At 37.5% G+C, this 10,694-nt stretch overlaps 1 protein-coding gene across 2 annotated transcripts; it reads left to right on the forward strand.

The window, feature by feature from the left end:
* Positions 1 to 1,723: 1,723 nt before the first annotated feature.
* On the forward strand, positions 1,724 to 10,694 carry eif2ak2 (eukaryotic translation initiation factor 2-alpha kinase 2). 2 transcript variants are annotated; one of them, XM_062400631.1, is made up of 19 exons: positions 1,724 to 1,990; positions 2,678 to 2,804; positions 3,637 to 3,791; positions 3,873 to 3,996; positions 4,811 to 4,878; positions 4,962 to 5,096; positions 5,192 to 5,324; positions 6,265 to 6,320; positions 6,404 to 6,488; positions 6,692 to 6,723; positions 7,111 to 7,153; positions 7,245 to 7,321; positions 7,443 to 7,562; positions 7,695 to 7,823; positions 8,484 to 8,700; positions 8,788 to 8,931; positions 9,052 to 9,147; positions 9,829 to 9,973; positions 10,132 to 10,694. In XM_062400631.1, exons 1-19 carry the CDS (start codon positions 1,884 to 1,886, stop codon positions 10,179 to 10,181), a joined length of 2,043 nt encoding a protein of 680 aa, XP_062256615.1. In that variant the 5' UTR covers positions 1,724 to 1,883; the 3' UTR covers positions 10,182 to 10,694. The 2 variants fall into 2 exon arrangements, with proteins under 2 accessions (XP_062256615.1, XP_062256614.1); XM_062400630.1 differs by having other exon boundaries at positions 1,726 to 1,990; positions 9,829 to 9,891.

A 10,694-nucleotide genomic window follows, 5' to 3' on the forward strand; every position in this document is an offset into this window, starting at 1 on the left:
CTCTGTCATTTTACTTACTATTTCAATTTAGCAACTTGTACCTCAAATTACTATTTTGAGATATTTGTGAGGTGTCTTATATCGAGTCATCAAACATCGTCCGGGATTAATAAAGTATCTATCTATCTATCTATCTAAAGCTATTGTATTATGAGGAAAATAAAATAAAAAATTCAATGAATCATTTCCAATACAGCCAACATTAAGATTAACTACTATTTGACAAATCTAGGCACACGCAAAAACATGTAAATAAACTTGGGTTTAAATTGATGAGGACCTCTGACTCGCTGCCTTTGTCTTCTACATCCTCCTGATTGGCTGGAGAAGACATGCATGTTCATGTTCATGATCACACAAGCCTGTGTTAAAACACTAAAAAAAGGATTCATATTTTTTATACTTATGGCGATAACTTCTAATATTTATAGGTCAAACACGATAATTATAATCCATCTGGCAAAGCTGGAGATCCTCTGACAGACTGTTGCTGCAGCAACTCTACATTGTGGAAGACATACACACGTCCAAACCATTGATTTTAAACGCATATCTTGTATTTACTTTATTCTGTAATTAATTACCTTGTCATTTTATCTACTGGATTCATATTTTTTATACTTATGGCGATAACTTCTAATATTTATAGGTCAAACACGATAATTATAATCCATCTGGCAAAGCTGGAGATCCTCTGACAGACTGTTGCTGCAGCAACTCTACATTGTGGAAGACATACACACGTCCAAACCATTGATTTTAAATGCATATCTTGTATTTACTTTATTCTGTAATTAATTACCTTGTCATTTTATCTACTGTTTCAGTTTAGCAACTTGTAACTCAACTAGCTATTTTGGGTTTAAATTATTGTTCCTCATAACTCTGAGATAGTTGTGATGTGTCTTATAACGAGTCTTAAAAATTATTTCTACATCGTCCGCAGTCACTCTTGGATTTCAATATCTTTTCTTCTCAACAAAAAGTGTAGTGTTTTTTTTTAAATACAGTTCCGTGGGAAGGAGGGGTGCTGTTGAAAAAAGCTGACATCAGTTGTCGGAAGCCCATTTCCGCCACTGTGATGAAGAAAATAAAAAACCTGTATCTCAGAATTATTACTTAGTCAGTGGTCTCAGAATTATGACTTATTATCTCAGAATTATGTCTCAGTATCTCATTATGACTCAGTACAGAACTAATTCATAAGTATGAGATACTATCTCAAAATAATGAGATAGTAAGTTCTATTCTGCAAAATAAAAGCATTCATACCGGCGAATATTGGCATGACACCAATTGATTTTGTAAAAAGACTTACATTGGTCGATTCCATCAGCTGAATAATAAATCAGTCATTGCTTTGGAAACAACGATGACTGTTTTCTCATCTCTCCCTGTGTCCCTGTGTCTGTCAGACAAGATGTGAAACCAGGAGTCAGCATGGTGAAGCGGGTAAAAGAAGCCATAAAGAGGGAGACGCAGCAAAAGGAGAACAACATCAGGAAGCGTCAGAAGACTTTCTGGGAGCAGGGAAGTCGGGAAGCAACGTTACCGAGCTCTATCAGCAACGAGAACTAGGGATTTGCACAACTTGTAATTTTATATACTGTATAGGTAATCAATAAAATAAAAAAAAATAAAAAATTACGGTCATCTCCTTGTTTGTTTAATGAGTTGTTATTTTTCCCGTATTCCTTGAAGGCACCATGTTATGCGACGTTGAAACTGGAAAACGAAAGTGAACGAGTGACGCTGGTTTCAGTGCAGACGAAGACACGATGGTACCCGGCCTAACAAGTGCTATCCCGAGATTTTACTCTTTGCCTTAGTTTATTTTTTATAATTATTGTGAATGTAACATGAGCGGATATCGGTAGGCTAAAATGGCAGCTGAAAACTACGTGGCTAAACTAAACGAATATGCTCAGAGACATCGCTCTGTGCTGCGATATGAGGAAGTTGGCTCTGTTGGTCCTGATCACATTAAAACGTGAGTTTTTAAACAACCTGCATGTTCTTGCACACAGGGGTAATTTCCATAGGTCAGGGATTAAAAACAGACGCATATATATTACCTCCACCTCAATGACAGTGCATATTAATAGCAATACTGTACGAGTTGCCTAAGAGTAATAGCTAAAAGTAAATAATCCCCAGGTGTAAAGGTTGCAGCCTAAAATCTGTTAACAAGTTCCATGCACATGTGATCTGTCAATTAGGTTTGTTGTTTGTAGTTTGGATTAGAAATAAAGTGTATTGTTTTAGTTGGTTTCAGGTCAGGTGTATTTATCCTGCAGTAATTACTAAATGTGTATTTTCCTGGAATCCACACCCTATTTCAACTGTTTCATGAGCATCCGTATTGACTACACAGTGACTTTAGCATCAAGGTTATAATAAAAACGATGACCAGCCCTAGTGCTGGAGGGAAAATGTTTTAAAGAGTAATAAACATATTGTTCACACTCAATAAATTAATGACTGTACATTTTATACCAGCATTTCAACCTCTCTTGTTTACTGATGAGGGCCTAAGGGGGTCCAACACTGTGTCAAGTTAATAACTCCGCCTTTCATACCGGCGCATCTTGGCAGATATTGATAAAGTTTGCAGATTCATGTCTTTGTAATGCAGTCTCCATCACACCAACATCATTGTATTATGATTTCTCCTCAGATTTACTTTAAGAGCGATCTTGAACAACAAGGCGTTTCCCGATGGCGTGGGGCACAATAAGAAGGAGGCCAAACAGAACGCAGCTCAAAAGGCCCTGAGATGCCTGTTGGAGGAATCAGCAGATTGTGTAAGAAACAAAGACTGCTTTATGTATCTATGTGTGAGGATTTGTATTCCAGTGTATATAACTCAAACCCATGAACCTTATGTTAAGATGGATGGCATGACATGCTTCTCAAAAAGGAATCCAAAGCATCTCGATCACCACAGGGTAGCTGACTGCAGTACAGGTCATGGTCATGGACCAAAATAAACACACCTTAATATAAAAAAATTATGATAATAATTATAATGCATTTTATCCATGGCCAACTTTCAAGACACTCAAGGAAACCTGACAGATTAACAACAATCAAGAAACAGCAAACATATCAGGACATCAAAAAACAAAAATAGTAAAAACAGAATCAACAAGTCTAAAAAGGTGGGTTTCAAGGCAGGATATGAAGGTGAGGAGAACGCCAATGTTACAGATGGCTTGTGGGAGAGAGTTCAACACAGCTGCAGAGGTGTAGACTCAAGACCCCATAGAAGATTAGCAGACAGGAGGAGTAGTGAGGAGGTTAGAGGAGGAAGTGGATACGCTTCTAATTCCACTGATGAAGGCTCTAGTGTTCATTTTCCTGGTAAGTTTGGCTTTATTAGTTATTCAATGCTATAAAAGTGTGACCAGTCGAGAAGCTGTTTCAGCAGGATCTCAATTCTGCTGTCCAATCCTGATCACTACTGCACAGACTCTGCCTTCAAATAATGTCATTGATAGAAGATGGCAGCGTTCATGTACATTTTGGCTTCATTTCTAGATAGTGGGAGTAAGTGGAGACAAATTGTTCCTGTTTATATACAGTCTATGCACTGCACATGTCCTTCATGTATATTCTTTGCTGTTTTCTCAATAGACAGAAAATGTAGCAGATGCTTCCACTTCACCGGTTCAACAGACGAGCATCATTAACAACCGTTTTGTCTGTTGGCTCAATGAATACGGTAACAGGAACAAGGTGTTGATACGGCCTGTAGAGTCAACCCAACTGGGACCAAACAATGCTTCTTAGTAAGGTTCCACGATACATCCCTATTCATTCTTTGATCACCATTTAAGAATGTTTTAAATCAAATGTTTGTGATATGCTAGTTGCTGCAGCTTTTGGGTTGGTGAGAAGGAGTTTCCAGTTGGCTATGGTAAAACAAAGAGGGAAGCCAAGGAGGAAGCAGCGAAGCTTGCACATCGCGAGATATGTGACAGTAAAGCTACAGAGGTAAGAACTGACTCACTTTAGAAGGCCCAGTTACAGTGTTTGGAAAGTGCAGAGGGAAGGACAGGATTGAAATGCCTGTTCTTAAATGTAATTATCTTTGCACACCAAGTCTGTATTTTCATCCAAAATTGCACTAATTACAAAATACATACAACCTCCTGTTTTGTCAGTGATATTTACACAGATTCCTCCTGCATTAAAGTCTGGCAACTGTCTGAGAAATTATTTCACTGAGATTTCCCTGTCTCCAGTTTGTACTCTGTTCCTAAGATAAAGGAGGATAATATAAAGCAAAAAGTCTGTTTGCCTATGTCTTTGTGTGTAAGTGTGTGTACTTGCTACTGGCTGGGTTCATTTGGGACATGGGAATTTGTTTTTTTACCTTTTTAATATACGGTCCATGTTTCTATAGTTGTGCATCAAACTGGACCACTGACATCCGGAAATAGATTTGGAAGTGTGGGGATAATTCGGCAGCTTCTTGATCAGAAGATGAAATCCTCTTTGTTCCTCACGGCTTCTCTCAGTATTGAAAGGACCCAATGTTTTTCGTTTTCTTTTTTCAAGTAGTGAGGGGATCATCATCATTGGTGCTCGAGATCCATTTTATCACCTACTTCAGACTTTCAAATTAAATGAAACAGAGAGTGAAACATTTTATTGGATCACAGATTTGTTTTTTAAACGCATAGGAAATACACAGACTGGACTTACAAAGCTCTTAATACTGTTATAAATCTGTTCAAGGTTTTTTAAATGTTGGCCAGACTCCATTCATTGAATCATAACTGAAATCACTCTTTTTATTTCCAAGACTGGAGATTGGAAATACGGTAGCACATCAAGCCAGCAAAATGAGGAAGCCAAACAAGTTGAAATCTGGTGAGAGCAAATTGTTGTTCCATTCTGCTTCTGTTCTGTTATGAAACGTTTCTAACTAGTGTCCGATTGTCTTGGTATTACAGTGATAAGACCAACAGACTCAGTTTAAAGGCAGAAGGTGGAAACTTCATTGGCATGGTCAACCAGTACTGTCAGGAAACACAGCGCTCCCACGCTTGGGTCTTTGTGAAAAGATGCGGTGAAGCACATAGCCCCCAGTGAGTACGCCTGAACCTCAGTAACAGGAATACACACAACACACACTTTGAAATCTTAACACAACAATCTAATCATTTCCATCCTTCCTGCACAGATTCTTCTACAAGTTAGAGATCGACAACAAGGAGTACCCTGTGGGTGAGGGGAAGAATGTGAAAGAAGCTAAACAAAATGCAGCTCAGCTGGCCTGGGCTGCTCTTCAAGAGCAGATCGACTTCAAAAGCAAGGTTTTCATTCATTCATTAGTTTATGAAGAATAAGAATATGATCTGGTGAAGTTAAAACAATGAGGGAGTATTATGGCCATATGAAGAAAAAAGATATAGACATTTTGAGAATTCAATAATAAGAATAAAGACGTAATTGAGAATAAGGTTGATAATAGTAAAGTTATGTCCTGGGGAGGCCGGTTAAGGATTAGATATTGGTAAAAAAAACAGAATTCACTCAATACCTTTAATTCAATTCATACAGAGTCTTCACTATGCACACTATGAGTCTCGACTGACATGGACATTAACTGCAACTTGATTAGACTGGTTGGCCGATGCATTCATCCGTGAGGCAATGATTCTCCTTCATGATCTTTCACCACAGACATTTTTTTTTCAATATTTCCATTCAGAACAGCTTTTAATTTACGTTTTTAAAATATCAGACAAAAATACAGACTCAAAAGACAATGAATCTGAATTCACAGACTAAATAATCAACCTCAACAGACACAGAACCTAATAATCATCATGAATTGGGCTGTGGTTTTACATAGTTTTGGAACCACATCTTAATATGATAGATTTTCATGTTTCAGACGCATTCAACCACAAGAATATTCAGCCGAGGAGTGGTGTCTGAGTACAGCCTTCAGGTGGAAGGACATTATGTATAAATCACAGTTGACTTCAACATTGGCTCTTATGCAAAAACCTTTCAAAGTTGACATGTCAATGTTACCTCTTTTTCCTCCTGAGATATTTGTATTCTTTCAGTTTTGCAAAATATATGTCTGGAACGTCTGACTCCGAAGTTGCGTACTCCCCACAGCCACTCTGGAAAATGTCAGGAAAATGTGCGGAATTCAATGCATGTCTGAAAGCAGCAAAGCCATTCATTTCACACTAATGTGTACTGTGTAACAGCCAAACACCTCCTCCTTTGTCCTCTCAGCTAACTGAGTCTGACGAGGGTGCGCCAGCCAGTCTTCCCACACCGTCAAACTCACTGTAAGGCTCTGAACTAGAGTACAACAGATGGCAACTTTAATGTTAAGATTATTGTAATGATGTGTCTTTATGTTCTCCCCAAGAATTGATGCACAGTCAAAACGAATCCAGGCAGCTAAAAGTGACTCAGGGGTTTTCAGCAATTCACCGAAACCTCCCAAAGATCAGGTCTGTTATTTCCTGTGTAATCCTCTAATCCTGAAGTTTGTGACACACAGGCTTTTGAAGAAATTACAGTTTCCTGAGATGGTTTAATTCACTGTTCAAGTCGAATCAGTTTTACTTAACTGGCCTTGACTATTACAGTGTCAGAATGTGATTTAAACAGGTATATGCATAACTGATAATAGTGTATCACTTCCAATTCAAAGGATCACAGTCCCAAAGTGAAGCCCAAAATAAGGTAAGCCGTTCCCTGCAAAGCTGCAAAAAAACTTTTAATTGAAAGTTATTCAGGGTGGATCCTGGAAGGGTCAGGGAGCTACTGGCCCCTGAAGTGGCCCTGTCTAACAATAAATATGACAATTTATTGGGCATTTATTTTCTAAGCTTTTCTAAAGTACATGATAAACAAGCAACCATTTAAAAAAAAATGTAAGTTTGCTCAAAGCAATAGAGCTAATAGTAAACAATGTGCATCTTACTGAATCAGGTTTTGTGCATGGATGTTGGACATATAATTGGCTCCTCTGTGTAAATTGTGGCCCCTCTATTGCCCCTGAGTTAGAAAAAACCTAGATCACCCACTGACTTCACTTCACTGCCCTGTCATTATATTTTGATGTCGTAGACTTGCAGCAAATTTCCAAAATGCGCACAGGCAAAGTAAAGAGGTAAGTAAGAAGATGCTTGTAAGGTCAGTTTATTTAGATGTTATTTGTTCAACATCTTAATCTCTATAATGTGACCATTTTATGCGTCAAGGCTGTAACTAGTTTCAATGGAAAGACTCCAGGGAACAGTCCGTGTAAGGAAACACCAGCCCAGTCAGAAATGTCAAGGTATGGAAAAAATGAAAATCATAGATTGCAATAATAATGTGTATTCAGTATTTGTTTTGTGTGTTTCCCATTTGTTACAGTTTTTACTTTTCTGCGTCAACATTATTTATGTTTATCTTAGATTTACAAAGGAGTATGACTGCATAGTGAGTATCGGCAAAGGAGCCTTTGGTCAGGTTTTCAAGGCAAGAGAAATACTGCTGGACAAGAACCGTGCTGTAAAGATTGTCCGTTGCAAAGGGTGAGTTCTAATTTTTTTAATGAGCTTTGTATTGGATTTTTATATTTGGTAAAAATAATTGACAGATGCAAAGTACAAAATAAGTTTCCAGTTTTATCAACTGAGCCGTGTTCTTGTTCTGCATTGGATCAGAAAATCTCTGAGAGAGGTGGGAGCATTATCTGACCTCCATCACTGCAATATTGTGCGATACTACACATGTTGGACGGAGGATTCCAGTTACCAAATGGACAGTACGTCTGACAGTAGCAGTGCTTCTCAGTAAGTCTTTTACACTTGATAAAATCCTTATATATTTTTCCAAAAATATGAGATTTCGAGAATATTGTCGAAACATTACGAGAATAAAGTCATAATTGAGAAGTACGTCTTAATATGAAGAAAAAAACTGTAATTTGAAGAATAACGTCATAATATTGGAGAATTAAGAAAATAAACTTTTTATGAAGTAAGCATCAAGAAAATTGTGTCCACTCCTTCTGGAGCGCGAACCAAGCTAATTTTTTCATGAGAAACTACAAAACCTTTTGGATAAAAACACAGATGGAACCCACGACAGTTCTGCAGTTGGCCACTAAAAGTTTCTTCGACCAAAAGAGGCAATTACCTCCAAGTCTGTGAGGTTCTTTATTGATACTTGTTTTCAATGACATGAAGCCTAAAACCTGAAAAACAGCCTAAAAATATTTCCTTCTCCTAATGTTGTGACTTTAATGTCATAATATTATTGCTTTTTTCTTGAAATATTACAAATATATCTTGTTTATTATTACTTTTTACTATTAATATTACGACTTTATTCTCAAAATCTCAGTTCCCCCGAACCCCCCACCCTTTCAGTGGCCTTAATACTCTGTCATAATCTACAAACATGCCTAGATATAGAAAAAAGTAACATAAGAGTACTTCTTAACTTTACAGGTCAAGTTGTAATTCATCAGTCAAGTACCTCTACATTCAGATGGAGTTGTGTGACACCAAAACACTCAGACTGTGGATCGATGAGAAAGACACTCAAAATGTGAAGAAATCTTTGCGAGACTCTAAGAGAAGGGAAGAGAGTAAAACCATCGCTAAGCAAATAGTCAGTGGAGTTGATTACATTCACTCCAAGATGCTCATCCACAGAGACCTGAAGGTGAGACGACGTGGGTTATCATCACTTGATCCATCAAGTCACTCCAGAAGCTACATCTGTGTGTGTTTATGTCTTTCCTCTGCGTAGCCTGCCAACATCCTGTTTGGGCAGGACAGACAAGTTAAGATCGGAGACTTTGGTCTGGTCACTGCTGAGAATGACGATGATGCTGACAACCTGATCGAGAGAACGGAGTACAAAGGAACCCCATCCTACATGGCTCCTGAGCAGGTGAGATGGTCCACATGGATATTTAGTTAGGTTTCCCCAGTATTGCTGCACTATGGTGGTCAAAGGGAACATTTAACAAGCAGTGCTGCTCTTTTTTCTTATGCTGTGTTTCCATGACAGAAGAGCAGAAGCACTTATGACAGAAAAGTGGATATATTTGCTTTGGGGTTAATTTATTTTGAACTTCTTTGGAACCTGTCAGGAGAGAGGAAACTGGTGAGTTGTTCTTAGACACATTATGCTATATACTGTACAGTATGTCAGTTTCACACTTTAAAAGTTCTAAGATCATTGTGCAATTCACACTACACAAAGTTAATTTTAAACATGTTTAACTGCAATTCGATTACAAATGAAATTTGTTTACAGTTTTTGTTTTGTTTTGTGAAATTACAATAAAACATTTTTTAAATTCAATTTGGTATTTATTTGCCATTGACGGAAAACAGGTCAAAACCGTAAAGGATATTGACAAATATTTGGAACTTTTACAAGTGGTAATGTTTCTTACCCTGTAAAGTTAAAAACAAAGTTGGTATTCAGATAAAGAACAGATCAGCATTTCACGAAAGTATATTATTGACAGAGGTTGTTTTTTTTAAACGGAACAATATAGAGCAAGATTGAGATAGATATCATCAGCTCTGCGGCGAAATTCACCAATGACCAATCTAGCAGAAATTTGCCACACTTCAAATCAAATAGGATTTGAGGGTTAAAATGTGTCTTCATGTCTTCAGCTATTATATTGGGACATTGACAAAATGCACATATAAGGACCCAAAACCCAAGCAGCTAAATCAAGTCATCAGTCACATTATTATTTATGTGTGTCTTAATTTTTTATCATAAAAAAAACATGTTCTTCCTTGCTTTTATTATTTTGCTGAATTTCAGATTTGGGACGATGCCCGAAACCAGAAGCTTCCTCAAGGATTTTCTCAAAATTTTCCCCAAGAGGTACAGAAGCTTTCTTTCATTTCACTTGACGCATGCAACAGATTTTTCCACAGGAGACAGCAGCTCGTAATGAAAGACACAGGTCAGTAGTTGAGGCTGAGGTAAAGGTGTTTGGATGGATGACGAGCCAAAAAACACAAGTGTACTTTGATTGGTTGCCTTAGTAAATTCAACTTGGGGGACAAGTACTGATATTATGGAGAAGACAAAAGCTTTATTTATTTATTTTTGTCGTTGCAGAGTCAAATTATAATGTCAATGCTGAGTTTGAAGCCAGAGGACCGACCTGAGGCTGGTAAACTGAAGAAGGACATAGAAGAATGCACCCATACATTCACCACACCCAAAACTATGCCTAATGAAAGAAATACTGTCTAAATAAAGGAAACAAATACTCTAACAGAAGACAAAAACATGAGTCATCACAATCAGGAGTGTCTTTTCAAATGAATGAACTGATGTGACGTATTTTACAGTGATTACGTAGTGTGAGCGGTACATCACTGACTAGAAGGGGCCCATTATGTATTTTATTAACTGTCAATAGAATTTTAGATTAAAACCCATCATTATTCATGTTTAACAAATAATCATGGCATGGCTGTAGAGTCATTTGACAACTGCTGTTGAAATAAATTACTCTTTGTTAGTTAAATGTGTCAAAGGGAGGTCACATGGCTGCATTTACAGTTCCTGACAGAATTTGATAATTTTGGTGTGTACTCTGGGTGTGGGCATGTTGCCTGTGTTGTTGGCACAACAATGGGCTTAAGACAATAAATTTAGAAATATCCCAACTATGA

The sequence above is a fragment of the Platichthys flesus genome, chromosome 12, assembly GCF_949316205.1.
Source record: "Platichthys flesus chromosome 12, fPlaFle2.1, whole genome shotgun sequence".
Taxonomy (NCBI): Eukaryota; Metazoa; Chordata; class Actinopteri; order Pleuronectiformes; family Pleuronectidae; genus Platichthys; species Platichthys flesus.